Source organism: Pelodiscus sinensis, chromosome 8, assembly GCF_049634645.1.
Source record: "Pelodiscus sinensis isolate JC-2024 chromosome 8, ASM4963464v1, whole genome shotgun sequence".
Lineage (NCBI taxonomy): Eukaryota > Metazoa > Chordata > Testudines > Trionychidae > Pelodiscus > Pelodiscus sinensis.
Window position 1 is genome coordinate 65,759,900 of NC_134718.1, and position 23,514 is coordinate 65,783,413.

The 23,514-nt window shown below is 43.2% G+C and overlaps 1 protein-coding gene across 1 annotated transcript in view; it reads left to right on the forward strand.

Moving 5' to 3' along the window:
* The first annotated feature begins 2,642 nt into the window (after positions 1 to 2,642).
* LOC102448215 (guanylate cyclase 2G-like) overlaps positions 2,643 to 23,514 on the forward strand; it is a 41,799-nt gene continuing 20,927 nt past the window's right edge. The window contains exons 1-12 of the mRNA XM_006135026.3: positions 2,643 to 3,089; positions 3,352 to 3,537; positions 4,122 to 4,266; positions 7,511 to 7,646; positions 8,550 to 8,653; positions 10,491 to 10,654; positions 12,904 to 13,053; positions 14,401 to 14,484; positions 15,056 to 15,160; positions 15,798 to 15,869; positions 20,988 to 21,156; positions 22,986 to 23,141. Coding sequence (XP_006135088.2) covers positions 3,021 to 3,089; positions 3,352 to 3,537; positions 4,122 to 4,266; positions 7,511 to 7,646; positions 8,550 to 8,653; positions 10,491 to 10,654; positions 12,904 to 13,053; positions 14,401 to 14,484; positions 15,056 to 15,160; positions 15,798 to 15,869; positions 20,988 to 21,156; positions 22,986 to 23,141 — 1,540 coding nt within the window. The 5' untranslated portion in view covers positions 2,643 to 3,020. The remainder of the gene's footprint in view (positions 3,090 to 3,351; positions 3,538 to 4,121; positions 4,267 to 7,510; positions 7,647 to 8,549; positions 8,654 to 10,490; positions 10,655 to 12,903; positions 13,054 to 14,400; positions 14,485 to 15,055; positions 15,161 to 15,797; positions 15,870 to 20,987; positions 21,157 to 22,985; positions 23,142 to 23,514) is intronic.

The following is a 23,514-nucleotide window of genomic DNA, read 5'->3' on the forward strand; positions in this document are numbered from 1 at the left end:
GTGGTCATTAGGGATCTAGAACTGCAACACTCAGGTGAACATAGAGATTAATGTAGGCCCGAATTACATAAAGCATTTGAATTACACCAGTTGCTGCGGTTGCTCATAGAAATGGGGGAAGCCCCATCTCTGCTATTCAATTGACAATGTGTCCTCCCCATCACACCCATCCTAAATGCTGTACTACTAGTCGCTGCTCCCGGGAGGCACAGTTACACACATCAGCTTTCTGGAGTCACGAAAACCACTGATAATGGACATACGGATTTTTCAGATCTAGACACAGAGGAGAGAAGACGACAACCTGTCCAGAACAAACTCATTGACTTGTCAATGAGACCTGATCCACAATATTCCATCAACCATTTTTTTTACAAAACAGCAAGACAAACCCCAAATATTTTCTGTTAAAAAGCAAAACAAAATTGGGTTTTCATTAAAAATAAGGGGCTTTGAGAAAATTTGTGTTTTAAAAATGATATTTTACTAAAAGAATGTTTTGAATCACAACTTTTGGGGGAGGAGGGGAGCTTGAAAAACATCATGAAACTTAAAAAACGAGAATGTTTAAAAATGTCCTCTAAAGCAATGGATGACTTTTATTACATTAACTGTGATCAAGGTTCTTCTGTTCCTTTTTATACAGAAACCTGGTCTGGTTTGAAAGGTGGCTTGCTGTGGCAGTGCAGAATTCTGATATAAAATGCTCATGTGCTCATTGGAACGTCAATATTCAAACACTTCAGTAAATCAGAATGATTTCACCACTACATATTTGCTACATGATTTGCTCATTGCTTGTAGCTACAGTAAGATTTTTTTTCTGCTTGTGTTTTGAAAAGCCTGATTACAGAAAGCTTTCCTCATCTATGGCCTCCACACTCTTCCCTTATTAGCACATAGCCTTTAATGAGAAATGAAGAAAGATAACTCAAATGAGCAGGTTATATCAGAGAACCAAGGAAGCTGAATATAATTGCTGTGCACAATTGTAATGCTGGTTACAGATCCCAGCTGGGTCATCTCTGTTCACTGTTAGGCTCATGAGAAGCTGATCTTCGACAGAGTTCCTGCTGACAGCATCTGGAAAGTGTGTTCTGATTTCCCCTTTGTAACTAGGCGACACTGACAAAATGCAGCATATGGATTTTTCCTCTACTTACTGAAGATTAGTACTACTTTCTTATTACATAGAAAATATCCATGTGTGAAACTGACAGTACAATAGGCTGTGACCTAAATCCCTCCTACAAATGCCTAAGACTGTAAAGTTAGCACTTCAGAAGAAAAGAATACAAGGCGGCATAGAAACTGCTGCCCCTTTTTTTGAGTTGCATAAGTCAGAGGAATTCAGCAAAGGATCAGAAGAGGTCCAGAATATCTCTGTTCCCGTACAGAGATTCATCTGACTTGTTAGGGCCATGCCAGTGCAAATCAGTACCAAGCAGGAAGAGATCACTCGTGTGTCTTAAAGAGCTGGAGGGAACCGGAGTCGTGGTCAGAAAACTCATTGATATGAGGATCAGCAGTGTGAAGGGCAATAGGAAACCTGTGGAGGATGCATGCTTCAACATGCTGACTTTCACCTATTCAGGAGAAAAGTATTCTTAATGCAAAATTCGAATTGCCAGGCCCACTAGTTGCTTCAGAACACCTAGTCCAACAGACAACTGTGGGATGTGATTTGTGTATATAGTAAGACTCAGTATTTTATCAGTATTAGTGACACTTGCATCGTGCAACAGACCTACAACGTTTAGTATAATGGGACACTCAACCTGTTTGTTTCCCTTAGGCACCACACAGACACAAATAACTCCATTTGGAAACAATATTTCCTTACTGTATTGCATTTTTAGCATTCGCCCCCAGATTTCCATGTGCTGGACTTCTTCAGATGTCCTCACTAGAGCTGGCTGGACAACTGACACACACACCACGCACAATACTTTTATGAAATTTCCCTCTTGGGAAATCCTGTGTTTGCCACAGGAAACTCAAAACCTGTGGGTAAGGGTTTCCTTAATACACACTTTCTTGATGTTTCTCAATTTCCTCCCCCCATCTGGGAAACAGCAAGAATTGTGGGGAAGTTGTGGGATGGGAGTAGATGTTTAAAAGTGACACTACTACCGTTAACACTTAGAAGTGAAATTGTGACTTTCTCTTACTGTCAGAGATAACATTTTGTTACTGTTTTCCAACAGATACAAATTAATTAAAGGTCAGAATACTAGGAGTAGAGAATGAGAGAGGGGAGGAATCCAGAATTTCAAAATATAAAATTCACTTTCTTTTTTCTTCTCAAGATTTTTTTAAATTCAAAATCAAAACATTTTTTTCAATTTTAAAAATGTTTCACTGAAATCCTTATCAACAAAAAACAGTCTTTGTGAGGAAATGTACGGACCATCTCAAGTTGCCACTTGCCCATGACCTATGTGTACAGATGTTTTATGCAGATGTGGCTTCCTTTGGTTGCCTTCATATGTCTGTTGACAGGAATGCAGCACTCAGGATGTTCTGAGATACACAGTGGATTTATTTAGTTTTTTTCTGGAGTGAATTACAGCAGATTTTTCTACCTCTCCACTGTGTAGCAGAGAGAAACCTGTGACTTTGGCAACCCTTATTCCTAAAAGCAACCCTTTTTCATAGGATAAATTCTATTGACTTCAGTGGGACTACTCACATGAGTAAGCAGTGAGTAAAGACTGTGTTAGTTTAGTTTCTAGCTATCACTGAAAGACCCAACAAGTCAGGCATGTTTCATTTACACAAGAGCTATCCACTGACATTGGTCCATACGCGTTAAAGTCTAGCAATAAATATGCTCAACGTGTAATCATGAACCATGTAATTTAACTCATCTTTTAAAAGTCTTCCTAGTGTTGACTGACAGCTCTTAATGTGTTCATTTAAAAAAAATTGGTGAATGGTTGAGGAGCAAATGTCTAAGTACACCTTTTCCTTTTGCAGTTATTGTTTTAATCTGCAGCTTTTCGGATGTCACGTCTATTATGCTGGAGGCCAGAAATCTAGGGCTGGTGAATGGGAAATTTGTGTTCTTCGTTTTGCAGCAGTTTGAGGTGAGAGGCAACTGAGTGAGTATTGCCAAAATTGGTTTAATATTAGCACTCTTTTTTTTTTTAGTCTTGAAATGGTCACCAACAGAGACTTGACACTAAAAGTGTTGTATTAAGAAAGCTATGTCAACTAACATACTAAAGTTGGCCCTGACTCTGCACCACCATGTGGGTTAGGAGATTGCAGTATAGGCCCAAACTGCGCTTTGAACTAAGAACACTGTATTTTAAGCTACTATACTCTCGACTTCTCTTTCTCTTTCAGGACAATTTTTTGAAAGGGACTCTCAGTAACGAGAAGAACAGCAGTGTGCTAGAAGCCTACAAGTCAGTGTTTCTGATCGGCCTCAGCCCTTATGGCGGATACTCTATGTATTCAGACTTTGTGAAGCAGGTCCATGAAAAACTAAAGGGACGGCCCTTTTACAGCTCACTTTCTTCAGAACAGGAGGTTTGATATGGTCCTCTCTACTTGCCAGACATGCTGAAACTCATACCAACGGCCACTAAAACCAAGTATTCAATTCATTCCAAGGGTCATCTCCCTCTTGTGCAGCTCACAGGTGTAGTTCTGTGGGTTCCACCAGGGTACTTACTTGAGTAATGTGGCCTGAGATCGGAAACATACATGCCTCTCCCAATTTATTTATTTTTCCTCAGTGGGTGGTGAGGATATTGCCAAGCAGTGACTTGGAACATTTCTGTGGAGGTTTTCCTTCACTCTCATGCTGCTCTGTCCAGACAGTGATTCAGGTTGCTTTTTGATACAGGGGATCAAGTTCAGATCTGTAGTGTGAATGTAGACACAGCACCAATGGGAAATTGCACTTGCCTTCTCCAAGGTTCAATTTGGCTTAGAAATTCACTCTTGACTTTGTCCCAAAATATAGAATCAGTCTGATAAGGTTTATATGAAAATGATCCAGCAATTTTTCCAAACAAACTCTACGTCCATTTCCCCAGGGAGAAGGCCCATCTGTCCAAGTTCTTTATCTGTGAAGCTGAAACATTGCTTTTCTATGTTGCCCTTTTCAGGTGAGTGCCTACTCTGCCTACCTACATGATGCAGTCCTGCTCTATGCCCGGTCCATAAGAGAAATGATAAAAGAAGGGAAGGAAATCAGTGATGGACGGGCCCTTGTCAACACCTTGAGAGGCTACAATAAAACCGATTTATATGGTAAGCTGTTGAAGGAGAAATTTGGTCAGTCATGTGACTTTAAGCTTCTTGTGAATTAGCACATTTCTTGTTGTCTGTGAGAGAAGATTTTCTTCACTTGATCTGGGAGGTGTGCAAGGTAAGCTCTTAGCTCAACTTAATCCTTTTTTAAAAACCATTTTAAAATGCTGATGAATTGTAGAAGTGTTGCAAGTCTTTGACGCACTGGATTGTACTCTGTTATGGAACTCAAGAGAGCTAGAAATATCATCCTACTTTTTGTTTGCTAAAATGGTAGCTTGCTTGTAGCCATTCTTTTTTTTTTCCTTTTCTTTTTATGCCTTAGCAAAAAACCAGCTTGTAGTGATTCCAGGTGTGTCATTCAAAACAAACAAAATAGAGTTTTAGTATGGGCTAAAGTGTACTTCCAATGTTCCCCTTTTGCCCAAGTGGTAAGAAAGAATTATTGTGCTGGGGGTTAGAAACACTTCCTACCTAGACAGTAAAGCAGCAGTTTAGGTGGGCACTAAAAACCCAGAGCTGCATTAATGGTTTTTGTCTCTATAAACTGCATGTGTCTAGACTGGCCAGTTTTTCCGGAAAATCAGCCGTTTTTCCAGGAAAACTTGCCAGCTGTCTACACTGGCCGCTTGAATTTCCGCAAAAGCACTGACTTCCTACTGTAAGAAATCAGTGCTTTTTGCGGAAATACTATGCTGCTCTCGTTCGGGCAAAAGTCCCTTTTGCGCAAAACTTTTGCGCAAAAGGGCCAGTGTAGACAGCTCAGATTTGTTTTGCGCAAAAAAGGTCCGATCGCAAAAATGGCGATTGGGGCTTTTTTGCGCAAAAGCGCGTCTAGATTGACCACGGACGCTTTTCCGCAAAATTGCTTTTGCGGAAAAGTGTCCATGCCAATTTAGATGCTCTGTTTCGCAAATGCTTTTAACGGAAAACTTTTCCGTTAAAGGCATTTGCGGAAAATCATGCTAGTCTAGATGTAGCCTGCCTGTTTCCAAAATTGCTTTGAAATTTTTAGCTTTGAAAAATATTGACCAGCATTATAGTTAGCAGGGTGTCATCTTCTATGGAAAACGGATCCCTGAAGCTTACTTACTTCTGGGCGTCCCTGGAGCACCCAAGGTGTCCTGCCACAACAAGGCATGGGTGCCAGAGGACAGGAGTCGAACACTTGATAGACTGTTATTGGAGGTCCTCTTTGAAATGCTGCATAACTAGAAAAATGTTGGCTGGGAAAATGTTGGATTATTTGGAGGTTCATCTTATGCCTCTTCAGCTCCAGTTCACTCTTGTTGTGAATCAGGTTCTTGGTTCCCCTCCTGTTCCTCTGAGGTGGGCAGCTCTGCCAGTCCCACCACAGCCCCCGGCTTCTCTTCAGAGTCTCTCTCAGGCCTCCTCCTGAAGGTACAGCTCCTTCCCTCTTGGTTAAGAAGTTGCACAGCTCTCCTGCGTGGGGCAGTGCTGCAATTCAAGCAGGCTTCCCTGGCCCAGCAGTTCCCAGGCTCTTGTCTTCATACACTTTCCCCCTTTGGTTCCAGAGCCCCACAGCCCTCTTTCTTTGGGCTGCACTATAGCTCAGACAGGCTCACCCAGAAGGCTCCTTATGTGTTTTTAGCTAGCCATGTGCTCTCCACTGGGATGGGCCAGCCTATATACACTTGGCCTTTTTGTTTAATAATGGGAGCAGCCCAGTCCCCAAACCCCTTTCAAGCATTCCCCTGTGAGAGCCAGCTCCTGACAGTGCTTACCCACTGGACTACCAGTTCTGCTGTTCCAAGGGAATTGTGCGTACACCAGGTTTAAAGGTGTAACTCAGGATCAGCACCTTGCTTAACAACTAAGCACAGAGATATTTGCAGCGAAGCCAAGAATATGTTTATTATCAAAGGTTCACATCAAGGTGAGTGAAAGTTATGGAAAGATCCAGCAAAATAATAACACTTTCTAGAGACTAAACTTAACTCACAAGTTACTCTCTTGTCTAAAGCCTCTCTCTCCCAAAGTTCTCTCCAGTGCTTTTCAGCCAAACCTGTCAGAAATCCCCTTTTTTAAATGAAGCGAAGGCACTGTCCTTCAACTTCCCTACCAGGATACCAAGACCTCTTCTTTGACTTCTAGAAATACCCCCCAAAGTTCATTGTCTTTTTCTCTTGGATGGGATAACTGTGGCTTGGTTTTTTTCTTTCTCTTTGTGCTCTTTTCCTTCACAGCTCTTTGTTAATGTTGGACTATGGATGTGATCAATGAGCATCCATCATGTTAGCTTAGAGTGCCTGCTTCATTTATATCCTGATAGAAATACACTTTTTTTTTAAATCTCTTGTCTGAAGGTTAACATAATTTTCACCCTTGATGGTGAGTAATTCTGTAATACAGACATAACATATATTTGCAGCATCTGTGTGCATAATTTCTCACACACACCTGTATTTCCCAATGACATTGCTGACCAGTGTAAGGCTGGCTTTCATTTGAAACCTCACCTGATGCTCTTTGGTGGACTAGAATGCACATAACTAGTCCCATGAGATGCCTCTACGCCCCCTTACTAGTGGGTATTAAGAGGTCCTTGAATCACACCATCTCCTCCTTGAATTATCTCACAGTGTCTCCTTGGAGAGGAGGTGTACACAGCCCATTCTGCATCTGGCAGGGCTGTCCCATATACTGGATGGAGGGTATTTGCCTGCTGGTCATTACAGCTGCTTTGTGGCCCCTTTGTATAAGCCAGTGTTTCCCAAATGGTGTTCTGTGGAACCTCCATATATTAGACTGTTATTAGGGGTTCCGCAAAATTCTTTTGCGTTTAAAAGGGTTCCGTGGCTAAATAAAATAGGGAAACACTGGTGTAAGCAGTACCAGCATAAAGGGGTTGCAGAACAACTGTGAACAGAATCATATAATCCAGAAAGAATCCCTCTATACTAAACAAGCTGCATAAAATTATGACCCCTTGAATTCAATGACAAAAATCCCATAGACTCCAGAGCGTTAAGGATTTCATCCACTATGTTACAGTCAGCTCTTGCTCTCATGGCTAGAAACATTTCAGCTGCCATCATGATACCTAAGCATCTCAAGAAAGGAAAAGGACTCAGTTCTGATTTGTTTCTAGGGAGTGAAGAGTAAAGTGCTAAAGAAGTAACATGGAATTACCTCTGAACTAAAAAAAGCCCAGCTGTGTTGAGATGAGGGAGACATTTTTGTTCCTACCTGCTATGCAATGAATGTTTTTATATTTGTGTAGGGGTTACTGGTCCGATGTATATTGATGAAGCAGGTCAGAGGTGGATGGATTACTCTATATATGATCTGCAGAAAGCTGGCAACTCATCACAGTTTGTTCCTATTCTCAATTATGATGTTGTGAGAAGAACAATCAGGTACTGTTGGTAAAATTTTAAAATGAAAATGCAATATTGAAAGTAGTGTATGTGTGATAAGTCACCCTGTTCAGAGAGCTTGCAGAAGGCCTTGAAGTTGTATTTTAGCCCTCAACATTGGGCTTGTGCTACATAGGCCTCGTTAGAACCTCTCTGCACAAGGGGTGAATTCAGTGGTCGTGAACATGTCTGCTCAGTGGCTGATCCCACATATTTTCTGAGGGCACTGCCTTACAGCGTTAATTCTTCCTGGAACTGCTGCAGATGTAACTTTGTAGAGCTTAGTTATAACAAATGAGAGAGCCTTATGTAAGTAGCATATGTTTTATATTTTCGTCTTATTGTGTATGACCTCGTCTTATTGTGTACGCCTTGATATTGAACTCATACGAAAGTGGCCTCTTTTCTTCAGAACTGGCCGTGCACTGACGTTACATGCATACACATATAGCATGTTATCTCAGTATGGGAAGCATGCATCTATGTTTCCATTTGCTTTTTCTATTAGGGCAAACTTTGTCAATATGAAAATGTCTAACACAAGCAGACAGTATCACCGGAGAGCAGTCAGTTTTCTGAGAAATAATCAGTTGTCAGTCTGTCCATTGGCAGGCCCAGGATTGCAACATGTTGATAATTAGCAGGGATTTTTTTAAAAAGAGAATTGTTTACAGGAAGGTTAGACAAACATCTGTCAGGGTGCTCTCGAGTACATTGAACTCATTCCAGGGAGTCAGAGCAGAAGATCCTTCCAGCTCTATGTTTGTATAATTCTATATTGAACAATGTGTTCATTTTATTTCCAAAATCCCTGCAGGGAATCTCACATTTTTGATCAAAATATAAGGCTTTTTCGTAAGGTCATCAAAATGGACACTTACATTTATCTGTCTCCATCTATAGCCCAACCAGGGAAATCGCCTACATCGACTGGCAGGCTGGCTTTCCTCCTAAAGACGGACCATACTGTGGGTTTCATAATGAACAGTGTGAAACTTCAGCTTTAAGTGAGTACGGTCAGACTTAATGAGATCAGCATTCTTGGCATGTGGGAAGGGGAAAGAGACAAATTCGTTGCTATTCTTTAGCATTTTTCATTCAAAGGACAGAGAAGCTTTTTACATAAGAACAGCCATACTGGGTCAGACCAAATGTCCATCTAGCCCAGTATTCTGTCTGCCAAGAGTGGCCAATACCAGATGCCCCAGAGGGAAGGAACACAACAGGTAATCCTCACGTGATCCCTCCCCTGTCACTCATTTCCAGACAGAGACTAGTGACACCATTCATACTAATTCCTGGCTAATAGTCATTGATGGAGCTAACTTCCATGAATCTCTCTAGCTCTTTTTAACCCTGTTAAAGTCTTCACCACATCCTCTCGCAAGGAGTTCCACAGGTTGACTGTGTGCCGAGTGAAGAAAAACTTCCTTTTGTTTGTTTTAAACCTGCAGCATATTCATTTCATTTAGTGACCCCTAGTACTTTTATTGTGGGAATAAATAAATAACTTTTTCTTATTCACTTTTCCCACACCAGTCATGATTTTATTGACCTCTAGCATAGAGGTCTCCTCTTTTCTAAGCTGAAAAGTCCAAGACTTTTTAATCTTTCTTCATATGGTACCCATTCCAAACCCCTAATCGTTGTTGTTGTCCTTTTCTGAACCTTTTCCAATGCCAATATATCTTTTGAGATGAGGCAACCACATACGTATGCAGTATTCAAGATGTGGGTGTACCATGGTTTTATATTTACAAACATTAATTAATGAAATCTCACAGTACTGCAGAAAAGGAGAAATTTGAGAGTGTGCCTGCAGTATGCCATCTTCATTTTATAGGGAAATGGAGGCAGAATGAGGCAGAGACTTGGGGATAAGATTTTCAAAACCGGATACTTTAATTTACGCACCTAAATCCATATGGACTTAAATAAGCGGAGCTACTGGGTGCACAGCACTTTTGAAAATCAGAGGTTGTGTCTAGACTGCATCCCTTTTCTGTAAAAGGGATGCAAATTAGACACATCGCAATTGCAAATGAAGCGGGGATTTAAATCCTCCCCGCATCATTTGCATAAAAATGGCTGCCGCTCTTTTCCGGCTTGAAGCCAGTCTAGACGCGGATCTTTCGGAAAATAAAGCCTTTTCCGAAAGATCCCTTATTCCCAAAAGGCTTTATTTTTGGAAAGATCCGTGTCTAGACTGGCGCTTTTTTCCAGCAAAGCTTCGAGCCGGAAAAGAGCGGCAGCCATTTTTATGCAAATGATGCGGGGGGGATTTAATCCCGCTTCATTTGCAATTGCGATGTGTATAATTTGCATCCCTTTTACGGAAAAGGGATGCAGTCTAGACACAGCCAGACTGTTATGTAGGTGGCATTACTACATCCTTATTTAGGTAATTTTGGGAAATGAAGGGTAATCGTTTTGAAAGATATTTGCAAATTTTTGTTCTTTTCCATTTTTGGGATTCCCAAATACTGACACTTGGAGCTGATTTTCAGAAGCAGTGAGCACTGACATCTCCCGTTGAAGCTAGTATGAGCAGGAATAATCAGCATCTCTGAAAGTCAGTAGGAGGGTGGTCATGTAGGAAAGGCTAGGAGAGCATTAATTCTCATAATGCTCCACAAGGAGTCAACTAACCTGGTGTCCCAGAAGTTTTATGCTGCCAGAGTGGTGCAAAGTCCTGTTTGGAGCCAAGGACCAGACATATAATGTCAGTATAAAGCAAGAAGACAAGTCACACCTGAAATACCATAATCTCTAGTTTGGTTGTGCCATCAAGATTTTTCTCCACCTCTCTGTAGCTGGTGATGATGGGAATCATGTGTTTAACAGGTACGCCAGTGACTGTCCTGATGGTCGTTCTGTTGGTAACAGCCTCGGGAGCTGCCAGCTTAGTGGTGTTTTTAAAGATCCAGGGAAAGAAGCTCCAAAAACAAAGAGATGACAGCTGGTGGAAAATCAACCACGATGATATTATTATGCTTAACGATCATAAGGTAGAACAAGATCTTGAACTACGAAGAATCACCCCTGTGATAAATTATACTCTGCGAGCAGGAATCCAAAAATTGGTCATCATTTTAGTAATAAACCGTGCTTGTGTCCCGAAGTTGTAGGCATCTACTTAGAACAAGTACATACACATGTCCTTAACTTTAAATGAGTAAGTAGCCTCATTTAAATCCATAGGCCTGCTCTCATGCTTGAAGTTAGGCATGCGCTTGAGCACTTTGCAGTTAAAAAAAAAAGTTAGTGTGTCAAACCATGGAATCTGGAGTGATTGCTTTGCAGTAGTAGATGCTCAATACAGGACTGGATCCTTTTACTATGTGGATCTGAACGGTTGTTGATCCTTTACTGGCAGTGTTATTTCAGTTTCACTTTTCCCCAAATATTTTTAAAATGTTTTTCAGCACTAATGGCTGTAATTCACCGCTATCCAGAGGAGCAGCCCATTCAGCACAGCAATTCTACTTACACCTTAGTTGAAAACTGTTTGGTGAGGGCTCATATTATCCTGTGTCACCCCTCGGTGTGGCCGTAACCCCTTAGGGCAGAGGTCGGCAACCTTTCAGAAGTGGTGTGCCCAGTGTTAAATTACTGACTTGTTTACGGATCTGCATGGCCCCAGACTGAGTCCATGTGAGTGCCATGCCCTGAAGGACCCTGAGTCCCCATCTACGTCCTACGTGTGCAGGGTCCTCAGCCCCAGTGCCGACGCCTCCTACTACTGCTGGGTGCGGCGCAGCCTAACCTGCTGCCAGGGAAGGGGGCTGCTGCTCACGCACCATGAGAGCCCGCCCCGCCCAACCAGGCCCCGCGCAGCCCAATTTGCAGCCTGCCCCACAGGAGCAACCGAGGTGGACGCCTAGCAACGGGCAGGATTTTTCTATGGAGGGGGGCGGGGCGGTGCTCCTCCATGTGTAGCTCTGCGGCCCATGTCAGGGGGTGCTGAGTTTGCTTTCTTCACCTCCGCGTCTGCCCCCCAGAGCTGGTGCTGCAGCCTCAATGTCATCTTGCATGCCACTTATGGCACGTGGGCCGTACGTTGCTGACCCCTGCCTAAGGGCATAAATATAGAGCGTTGTGTGCAGGTTGTACCTCCTTTACCCAGGACTCTCTGGTCCGGCAACATCCATGGTCCTGCACGACCACAAAGGCCAGGAACAGGGAGGTCTGGCGGAGGGGCAGCATCGTAGGGGGGACCGGTGACTCAGCTGGGAGCCCAGTGTTGGTGGGAGGCGGCATAGTGGGAAGTTCTAGCCCCAGCTTTCTCTCCAGCCCCTGCTGGGGCCGTGGAACCCTGGCCATGGAGGCGAGCGACTGTGGAGCTCTGGCCCCTGCTGCAGAACTCCAGCTGTGCTGCTTCAGCCCTGACAACAGCGGGGCTGGCAGCAGCTAGAAAGCCCCGAGGCAGGAGCAGCAGCAGAGCCAGGGTGCCCTAGTCTGGTGTCAGCAGGGCAGCATGAGCCATGAGGAGAGGGAGCTCGCTGGTCCAGCAAATCAAGATAAGAACATAAGAACAGCCACACTGGGTCAAACCAAAGGACCATCTAGCCCAGTATCCTGTCTGCCGACAGTGGCCAATAACGGTTAGGTCCCCAGGGTGCCAGACAAGGGAGGTCCAACCTGTACTGATATTTTTTTTCAGTTTGCTAACTGAACAGAACAATGTAAAATATTCATTTCAGGTTGATTGGAAATTATTGTTGATCTTTTTCAGAGAACGGAAAAAGTCAAAACACTTGCATTTAAAAAAATGTTAATGGTTTTATTAAAAGTAACATTGAGAGAAATGCCAAAATGAGACATTTTTCCAAAACTAAAAGTCAAAATGCTTTGTTTCAGAAATTCCATAATAAATTGTCTGGATATTTTTGAATTTCTTTTGACTGGAACAGGTAGCCAAAATTGATCTGAATTTGTGAATTGTGTTGGTCAACACAAATCTGCATTTTTTTTATGGGGGAAAAAGGGTTGCCATTTCAACTTATATGGGTCCTATCCTCTGTATAGCAGTGAAGCGCGAGCTTACGAGATTTCTTTTCACACCAGGTTTTGATGGCATCTTACTTTTAATTTTCTTTGTTCTATTCTTATCATTTATGATAGGCACTGCAGGAAAACTTATTCCTGGGTTTCTTTCTCAGTTTGTCAATATGGACAAGTCTTAGGCTCGTCAAATTTTACCTAGGTTGTTTATGAATTTTTTACAATATCACATATCTTGTGCTTTCTCCTAAAGGATAATATTGAGCTATCACACACAGGCACACCAGTGTCCAAAGGACAAGAAAGTGTGGGATCCAGTTTGATATTTTCAAGCAGTTGGCGATCTGGGTTCAAGGACAAGCTGGGGAAAGATTTATTTTATGCCACAATAGGCCTTTACCAGGTATGACTACAAAGACAGATTAGATGAGCTTCATGGCAGAGTACGTTCTGCTCTGTTTTGTTAACTGTGTCCCTTTGGTTTCCTTTATGTGGCTTGACTTCTCTGTACAGGTGACTAGGGCACAACCGGGCCAAAAGAATAAAAGCTACAGTAGTTCTCAGCATTCACAGGTAGGACTGTGAAACCAATGGAGCTAATTGACTAAAGTTGCTGATAAATGTTCAGCTTTGCTTTGCCAAAAATGGCAGATTGGAGAAAAGTCCCATATGAAATTCTGACACAGAGGGAGTCCATTTTTGGATAGTATAACTGGTCTTCCAAAAGCATGAAACATCTTCTGAGTCTTAATCTGTTGTCTATGTAAGATAGTCTCTGTGCTATGAAGCATTACAGTTCATGGCATTTCCAGCATGAATACACTGCTTCCTTGGCATAAAGTCATTCTGAAAACATATGCCATACTGATTTAACTCCAGTGGGCAGCATGTTATGCAAGAGAGCCTCAACTAAAACTACTTCTGGACTGTATCATCTGTGACAGCCATTGGTAGTTCGATTGTTAGCCCAAGATCGTTAGCTTGCTATCATGCTTTGTTACAGCCAGCTGGTTTCCCAATTTAAATTTGGCATTTTTCCCTTCAGAGCCCCTAAACATTAATTTAAAATGCAATTTCAAACTTGTCTGTCATTGGACAAGTCAGGAATCCAATACCTTGCATAGTGGGGCTCCTATTAGTCATCTTTTATGGCTGCATGTCTGTACTGGGAAGGATCCTGTCATATAACACATTGCAGTTTTAAACTTCCAAGCACATGCTATGGTTTCCCATGGCTGCCTTTGTGACCTTTCCAAACATATTCTGAACCTTTGCTGATCTACACTAGGGCTTTATTTCAAAATAACCTCCCTGAGGTTGATTTAATAAGTGGAGAGTCCACACTGCCAAGCCCATTATTTTGAAATAACAGGCTGCTTATTTTGAAATCTGTACTCCTGCTTTTCTCAGGGAATAACGCTAATTTAGAAATAGTTATTTTGAAATAGCGGTAGTATGGATGCTACACTGCTGCTATTTCGAAATAACGACTCCCCAGAGTCATTCAAACTAACCACTCCCCAGTGCTTCCTGGGGCTCAAAGTTGAGGTAGCGTGTCCACATTAATAGAGCCTGCCTTGGAATAATTTGGAGGCTTCCCTGTAGTGAGGACATGCTATTTCAATTGTTGTTATTTCGGGAATTACTAAATCGATTTTAGTTGTTTTGAAATCGTTTCCTAGTGTAGGCGTGACCGTTCTGTGTTAAAATATGGTATGTTGCATTCCACCTTTCTGAATCTTTGTTTTAGGGAGCTCTGGTGGCACTCAGATACATTGAGAACCAAACAGATGCCTGGATATGGAAACAGTCAGTCCTTCGTGAAATTCAGATGGTAAGGTTCAACCTCAACCCGATCCTCACAGGCCAGACTGAAATGAAGTGCAAACATACTGTAAATGCTGCTGCATCAGGCAGTGGATCCCCCTGTCCTTCGCAAGTTGAAATTCACATTCAGAGCCTACAATATTTGGGTGGTGTTGAATTTGGAAGACGACTGAAGTCTACTTAGACTTCATTGCTGTCTTGCATTTTGGATTGGGGCACCACTATATCAGAAAGGAATTGACAAGCTGCAGAAGAAGAGCAACAACAAATAGGACTCAACTGAGCGGCAGAAGGGACTGACCTTTTTAGGAGAGATTCTGGGCCAGATCGTGAAACCCTTTCTCGTGTGGCGGGGTAATTGCACTCCAAAAGGATCATCTGAGGCCAAACTGGCCTGGGGAATAGAAAATACATTGTAGAGACATTCCTGAATGAGACAGGTTTGGGCAAGGATGAGCTAATGGCTTTTTAATTTCGAACTTGTAGGGTTGTTGTAATTAATAATGACTAATTGAATACCTCAGGGGTGGTTTTGTCATGTAAACAAACTCATTTAACAAGGCCTCATTTCCTTTCAGATGCGCGAGTTGAGGCATGAGAATCTGGTGAACTTCTTTGGCGTGTGCACGGATGTTCCAAATATCTGTATTATTACAGAGTACTGCAAGAAAGGAAGCCTAAAGGTGAGAACACCAGCAGCATTTATGTCAACAGCCCTTAAAGTCAACTTATAACAGAGCTTGCCAAGGAGATGTGCTGAGCTCCACTCAGACCAGCAGGGACTGATTTCTCCCCACTCCCGTTTTGTTTGTCAGCTGCTTTTGTTTCCTACTCTTGCTCTGTTGATATCAGGAGCTTCCTGGAATCCAATTGCTAGGATTTCAGTGCACATGTCACTTCCTATTGCTATGAGTCTTCATTGGTTTAGTGTTCGGTTCTTATGTGCAGCCATTTTGTGAATACTAAATATGGGAAGCAGACTAGCCCAAAACAGAGACACTGCACCACAAAGGCAATGAGTAGTAGGACATCCTATTTACTAAGAAACATTTTATTCACACAGAGTATTGTTCAACATGTGCTACAGGATTCACATGCAAATATTGAATCAGGTTTGTTATTGCCACTTGCCCCCTAGTGATATGTACAGAATTTTTTCAGGAACTGCTGATTTGGAGACCGATATACCTGTATTGGGAAATCAACTTTCTGTTTCCAGTAAATGTCCACAGAGCAAATAGAGTTCAGTTCTAAGCGCTCACTGATTCTCAATCTGATGAGAGTCAGTCCTGTGTCATTTTGACTGTTTTTGTTTTTCAGGACATTTTGAGGAACTCTGATATTGAATTGGACTGGATATTCAAACTTTCTTTTGCCTATGATATAGTCAATGTGAGTATGACATTGAACTGGTTTCTGATGGATACCCTTATTTTAAAAGTAACAGAGAGGCAGCCGTGTTAGTCTGATCTTGGTCAAACAAACAAACAAACAAACAAACAAACAAACAAACAAACAAACAAGCAAGCAAGCAAGCAAGCAAGCAGTCATGTAGCACTTTAAAGACTAATATTCACTTTCAGTCCTTTGGGTATGATGTCCAGCTTTTTGCACTTGGATACATGACTGCTTTTTTTCCCTTATTTAAAAAGTGGTGGATTCCAGAAATGCTTATTGCACTAGGCTTTGACCATTTCCGAGATGTCCATCAGAACAATATACTAGCCAGCCAGAGCTGGATGGGAGGGCTGGGAGTGCCTTTAAGAGGAGGATGAGGATGAGATCATTATAACTTACTCTAATTTTATTGTGTATATATTTCATTAAGCTGGAGTTCTGTTGCAGTGACCTCTGCTTACATCATCAAACAACCCCCCGCCCCCCCGCCGCCAATTAAGCGTTTGTTACAGATACAAAAAGGGGGGGGGGCAGGAGTTTAAAGCGTAAAAAGTTCTAAAGTTTTGAGAAAATGGCTCGACATGGTACGTTCTTCAGGGCTGGCCTTGCCATTCACTGCATACTACACTAGGCACAAAGGAAGCCTAACCTAGGTGGAGAGATGGGTCAATGTTACCCATCTCTAGACCAGAGGTGGGTAAACTTTTTGGCCTGATGGCCTCGTTGGGTATGGAAATTGTATGCAGGGCTGGGTAGGGAAGGCTGGGGGAGGCTGTGCCTCTCCAAACAGCCAGGTGTGGCTCCATTGTCGCCCCTTATCCAACCTCCCTCCCCTTGATCCCCTGGGATCCCTGTCCCTAACCAATCCCCCTGTTCCTTGCCTCCCAACCACGCCACCTGGAGCATCAAGGCTGCAGCAGCACCGTCCAGCCAGAGCTGCAATCATGCCATCTGGAGCATCAGGGCTGGTGGGGCAGTGACCGCACTGCCTAGGCACTGGGGGAGCTTAAGCTGGAGAGGAGGTGGGTAGAAGGGGGTGGGGGGGCTAGCTGCCCATGCTCACCAAGCTGCTCAGGAATTGGTCTGGTTCCTCTCAGCAAGGCTGTTCCGACCCCACTCCCCATTGGGAGCTCAGGGACCAAGCTGAGGGGTCCGACAGGCTGGATTTGACCTGCTGGCTGTAGTTTGTCCACCCCCTACCCCCCGTTCTAGACAGTACTGCAATACGAACAAGAGGAATAACAATAACGTGTTTCTCTTTTCATTTCTAGAGTTGTTCTATATTTTCCAAAAGCAAAAATCCTTGCTTGAAAACTAGTAGAAGCTGCTAAAGGGAGGGAGGGGCAAGAGATAATGATGAGTGGCAGCACTTACCATTCTGATTTTGTTAAAGCCCGATTCTGGTTTGTGTGTGTTGTGTAGAGTGGAAGAACGACTTCTCGTGTCTTGTTCAAAACACTGCTGTGAATGCATCCCAGAATCACGTTTGCCTTTTTTGCAACAGTGTCACACTGATGACTCATGGTTAGCTTGTGGCCCACTATGACCCCTAGGTCCCTTTCTGCAGTTCTCCATACTAGACCGTCGCTTCCCATTCTGTATATGTGCAATTGAATGTTCCTTCCTAAGTCAGGTCCTTTGCATTTGCCCTTATTAAATGTCATCCTATTTACCTCAGTCCATTTCTCTAGTTTGTCCAGACCATTTTGAATTATGACCCTATCCTCCAAAGGAGAAAGGGGGAAAGATTACCAGATGAAACAAAAGGTTGTTTCCGATCCTGGTATTTGTTGGTCAGTTATTTGAAGAGCCCTAGTGTATGACCTGTGACTCAATTAGGGCAGGTCTACACTAGGAGGGAAGGTCGAATCAAGATACACAACTCCAGCTGCATTCATTATGATTTTTCCCACTGTTCCCACTTGCAGAAGCAGGAGTACCGGTGACTACAGTGGTACCCTGTGAATTCAATGTAGTGAGTTTTAACTAGACTTGCTCAATCAAACTCCGGAAGATTGATCACGGCTGTGTCGATCTTCCATTTAGTGAGGACATGGCCTTAACCACTTTTGTATTCTGGCTTTATTCACCCAGCTTTTCATAGATTTAGCTACTTTACTTTGTCCAGTTTGTGGAAGTGAAGGGCCCGTTTCCTTGCGCAGCTGCTCATCATCCCAAGGAGAGCAGGAAGGCGTATGGCCATGCTGCCACAGCCAAAGGCATAAGATGCTTTCAAAAGTGATTTAGGCACTCAAGGACTTCCAATGGGATTTGCCTACATCCCTTCAGAATACAAGACAGGCTCCTAAATCAGTTAGGCATTGTGATATTGAGTGCCACAATGCCTAAATATCTGTAAAAATCTTGGCCTAAGTCTGGTTCTCAGTGCCCAATCCCTATAGGAGGATTGTACTCCCTTACCTCACAAGGATGTTGTCAGGATACGCATGATAATGAAGGTGAGGTGCTCACATACTTTTATGATGGGGAATGTCACAGTTCAGAGCAACCGCTCTGAGTGTATTTCTCTGCTATAATCCAGCACTCTCAGGCTTCCAGGTCCCCTGACCATCACCTTTTTTGGGCGAAGAGGTGTCTTTCTCTCTCCTGATTAGGGTATTTCCAGGCTGAGGTCCCATGACTGCCCTCCGTCATTCCCAGCAGAGACAGACTGCCTGAGCAGGCCTGCTTGTTTTGTCTTCAGAGATGGTTACTCAGGCTGGCTGTGTCTACACTGGGCCACTTATTCCGGAAAATCAGCCGCTTTTCCGGAATAAGCTGCGAGCTGTCTACACTGGCCCTTGAATTTCCGGAAAAGCAATGATGCTCTACTGTACAAAATCAGCCACTATTCCGGAAAAACTATTCTGCTCCCGCTCGGGCATAAGTCCTTATTCCGGAACACTGTTCCGGAAAAGGGCCAGTGTAGACAGCCCAGTAGTCTTTTCCAGAAAAAAGCCCTGATTGCAAAAATGGCGATCGGGGCTCTTTTCCAGAAAAGCGTGTCTACATTGGCCACAGATGCTTTTCCGGAAAAAGGGCTTTTCCGGAAAAGCAGCCTGCCAATGTAGATGCTCCTTTTCCGGAAAAACTGAAAACGGAATAGTTATTCCGTTTTAAGCAGTTCCGGAAATTCATGCCCGTGTAGACACAGCCGCTATGTCTAGACGGCAGGTTTTTTTCAGAAGAAGCTTTTCTGGAAGAGATCTTCTGGAAAAACAACTTCCGAAAGAGAGCTTCCACACAGCAAAAGTATCAGCATGGTAGCCAAGTTTGTTGCATCTGAAAAAATGGGTCTTTGCCTACGGAAGCTTATGCTCCAATAAATCTGTTAGTCTATAAAGTGCCACACAGCAAAAGTGCATTGAACAAGTGATCTGCTTTTTTGAAAGATAGTGTCCACACTGAATGGACGCTATCTCACATTTCAGCTGTGATGACTATGGACGGAGTGGCCACCGAGGCACCTGTGCTTTTTCCTCTTTCCTCTTCTTTTGAAAGAACTCCCTCTTCCCCATCCACACATGCCTTTTTCTGAAAGAGCTCTTTCGGAAAAAGGCTTCTTCCTTGGAGAAAGAGGTTTATCAATGTTGGAAAAACCCCTCTGTTCTTTTGATTTTTTTCCCCAAAAAGAACACAACTGCAGTGTGGACGTAAGTGAAGGGTTTTTTTGAAAAACGGCCGTGTTTCCGAAAAAAGCTCTGCAGAGTAGACATACCCTTAGAGGGCTTGCATAAAATTCCACAATAGCACACTTGCATTTTTCATACGCTGCACCTCAAAGGTATCAAACAACCCCCCTGAAGATTTAAGGAAAATGTATTTTAATTCCATCAGATTGCTCAAGAGCGTTGCACGGGCCTGTCAATGGGGTTGCAAAGAGGGCAACTGCCTCAGGGTCATTCAAAAGGGCCAGCGGCTCCCAGCCGCTGCTACTACAGCAGCGATGGCAGCCAGAGCCCTGGGCCTTTTCAGTTGCTGCTGGAGCATTGATGCTTGGTGCGGCCTGGGGAGGCAGCATGGTGTACTCCAGGTGGCGCTGAAGGCTGGCTGCCCCCAACCCCGCCCCTTCCACCCAAGGCTCCGCCCCCTCTGGGAGCGTGGAGCCACCCCTTTCTCCCCCTGCCTTTCTCAGGGGCCTGACAAGGTTGTCGGCTCTTCTGGATTTGCTTGATACAGTGTGACGGCGCGTTGGGGGTCCCCCGTCTCCTGCACCCCAAAATGGCACAAACAGACTGCACCAGCCGGTGGAATAGAGGAAGTTTATTGCCTCTCCAGGATACAGCACAGCACAGATGTAATCTGGTCACAGAGCTGGGCTAGGATGCCTCAGGCCCCCTTGAGTTGGGGGGAGACTGGGCCCCTAAACTCCAGCCCCTCTCCCTAGGCTGTCTCCTCCATGCTCACAGACAGCAACTCACCAACACTCTTCCAGCCCTGCCCCCCAGCCAGGGCAGCATTCCACCTTCCTTTGTTCCTCTCCATGGGGGGTGTCTGGCCATACTGGTTTGCATAGTGACTCATCCTGTTTTGCTGGGTCGTGGTACCCACGGCAGCCAGTGGGGGTTACCCCAGAGCCAGCAGCATAGAAACCAGCCAGGTTCCCCCACTACGTCACAGCTTGATACGGTCAGTTTCTCACAAGGACTATGTAAGTACCCAAGGGATCTCGGTAGAGAGGTCAGAGATTCCAGGTGGGAAAAAGGAATTGTCCGTGTAGAAACAATGTCCGGGATCAGGGCCTAATGTAAGACCAGATGCCATGGGCGAATGCAACAACAAAACAAGGGGCTAGGGAAGGGAATGAGGACAGTGAGAGAAAAATGCAGCTACCCAGCAAAGTGTGGGTATAACTAAGCAGGTTTCTGGTTGGGTTTGACCAAAGCAGACTATTGCTGCAAATAGCTTAGACAATATAATGGGGGGGAAAATACTCGTATAGACCCAGTGAGATTTTGGGATGAAAGCCCTGATGTTTCTAACCAGAATTAGCTGAGCCAAGAGCTGGTTGCATTTGCCATTTGTTGCACTGACAGCCCAAACAGGATCCTGTCATCCTGCTGGTGCGGAGATAGCTGCCATTTTATAGTCATTCTGTTCCTATTTTTGCAGGGAATGTTGTTTCTTCACAGAAGCCCTTTGAACTCCCATGGAAATCTGAAACCTACAAACTGTTTGGTGGATAGTCGCATGCAAGTGAAGCTGTGTGGGTTTGGATTATGGGAATTTAAGTATGGAAAAAAATATCGAGTAATTACTGAGAAAAACACCAACTATGCAGGTAAGAGGATTGTGCAAGGATTACAAGCACAAAGGATGCACCAAAACACAAGGATGCATGGATTCCAGTAGAGGATGCTTTTACTAATAATTGTCTTCACACACATTTTATCTACAACTACCTCTTTGAATATTGGTGATTTCCACCCAGTTTTGGAAATTATAGAGAGTTTCTCTTTTTTAATTCCAGGGATATTGCATATCAGTGAGTGAATAGATCACAGCAGATACTTTTAACTGATCAGTTTTTGTCTTTCTTTTGTTCAATATTTGTCTCTGCATAGTTTATGATTTTCTTTAATTTATTTGTTGAAAATGTTTGCAAGATAATTTTGGTGATAATTCTTGGTTTGTAGCTGGGGTTGGATTAAGGCGTAAACTCTAGAAATATGTAGCAGTGTTGATAAATGCTTAGTAATGTACATTGGAAAACATAATCCCAACTACATCTATAAAATGATGGGGTCTAAATTAGCTATTAGTACTCAAGAAAGAGCTCTTAGAGTCATTGCGGATAATTCTGTGAAAACATCCACTCAATGTGCAGCAGCAGTCAAAAAAGCAAACAGAATGTTGGAATCACTAAGAAAGGGATAGAAAATAAGACAGAAAATATCATATTTGCCTCTACATAAATCCCTGGTATACTCACATCTTGAATACTGTGTGCAGATGTGATCACCTCTTTTCAAAAAAGATATATTGGAACTGGAAAAGGTTCAGAAAGGGGCAACAAAAATTACTAGAGATGTGGAACAGCTTCTGAGAGGAGAGATTAATAAAACTGGCACTTTTCAGATTAAAAAAGAGTTGACCAAAGGAGAATATGATGGAGGACTATAAAATAATGACTGGTGTGGAGAAAATAAATAAGGATGTATTATTTACTTCTCATAACACAAGAACTAGGGATCACCAAACAAAATAATAGAATGCTTAAAACAAATGAAATATTTTTTCCCTCAGTACCTAAGCAACCTGTGGAACTCCTTGCTAGAGGATGTGGTGAAGGCCAAGATTATAATAGGTTTAAAAAATGAGCTAGATAAATTCATGGATGATAGGTCCATCAATGGCTCTACCAGAAGCTTACCCTCTTCCAGAAGCTGGGAATGGACAGAGGATGGGTCACTTTATTACCAGAAGCACCTAGCATTGGCTACTGTTGGAAGACAGGATACTGGGCTAAATGGGTCTTTGGTCTGACCCAGTGTGGCTGTTCTTATGTGCTTATAGACCTGTGTCCAGAGCCCCAGTTTCTGGAATCATTTGATTACAGAAGAATTGCTGCCTTTATTTATTTCTAAAAAAGAGAAAAACCACAATTCTAACCTTTATTTTTGCACACAAAAAAAAGCAGCTTGAAAATGTGACTCAAGTGCAGTGATGCTGTGAAATTTGCCTGTGTCTGCAAATGGCTAAAATAATAACTGTGAGATAAATAACTTTGAGATGTTAGCAGCCTCATGCATCTGAACAGGATGCTAACTACAAGAGCCACAGCGGTGAGGAGTCATGCCAATACCATCTGTAAGGTGCTGGCTTCTCTCCAGCCCACCAAAGCCTCACTAACTCACTTTGAGTCTCTTTCTAGGCTGAGTTTTATTTCCCACATGTAGACAAACAAACCCCATAACAATTACTCAGCCCACTCTGGGCTACAGCTCGCTGGGGATTTCCCCCTTTGCTTTACTCACATAGTCCTGTCTTTTTTTTACCCCTGTATCACGTTCAGCATTTTAAAAGGTGGCCAAGCCTGTTCCTTGCCTGTGATGAGTTTGACCCAGCTAGAGCACAGACTTCCCTGCTGTTTCCTATTTTGCCTTGTAGATCTCTATTGGACAGCCCCAGAACTGCTCAGGATGGGGGAATTCCCATTCCATGGGACTCAAAAGGGGGACGTCTACAGTTTTGCTATAATTATGAGGGAGCTGATTTATAACAATGAGGATGGGCCGTTCCAAGACCTGAACAAGGAAGCAGAAGGTAGAGCTTTGTTCTTCACTTTGTACTATATTTCCAGGTGGGCTTCTCTCTGTGAGCACATTTTTGGAGTAACTTCATTTCGGACGCGTCTTTCCTGCAAATACAAGGTGACGTTTTTAAATTCAAATGACCTGTGACCAGTGTTAGCGAACTTGCAATTAAAATCTTCAGAGGGGTTGCCAAGTTAGTCTGGAACAGGAAAAAGTTAAAAAACAACAAATATTCTGGTAGCACTTTATAGACTAACAAAACATGTCGATGGTATCATGAGCTTTCATGGGCATAACCCACTTCTTCAGATGACTGGAAATAGCTAATTCAGTTAGCAGCTAGAGTTCAATCCCAGCTTTAACAAGAGCTGCCATATCTTTAA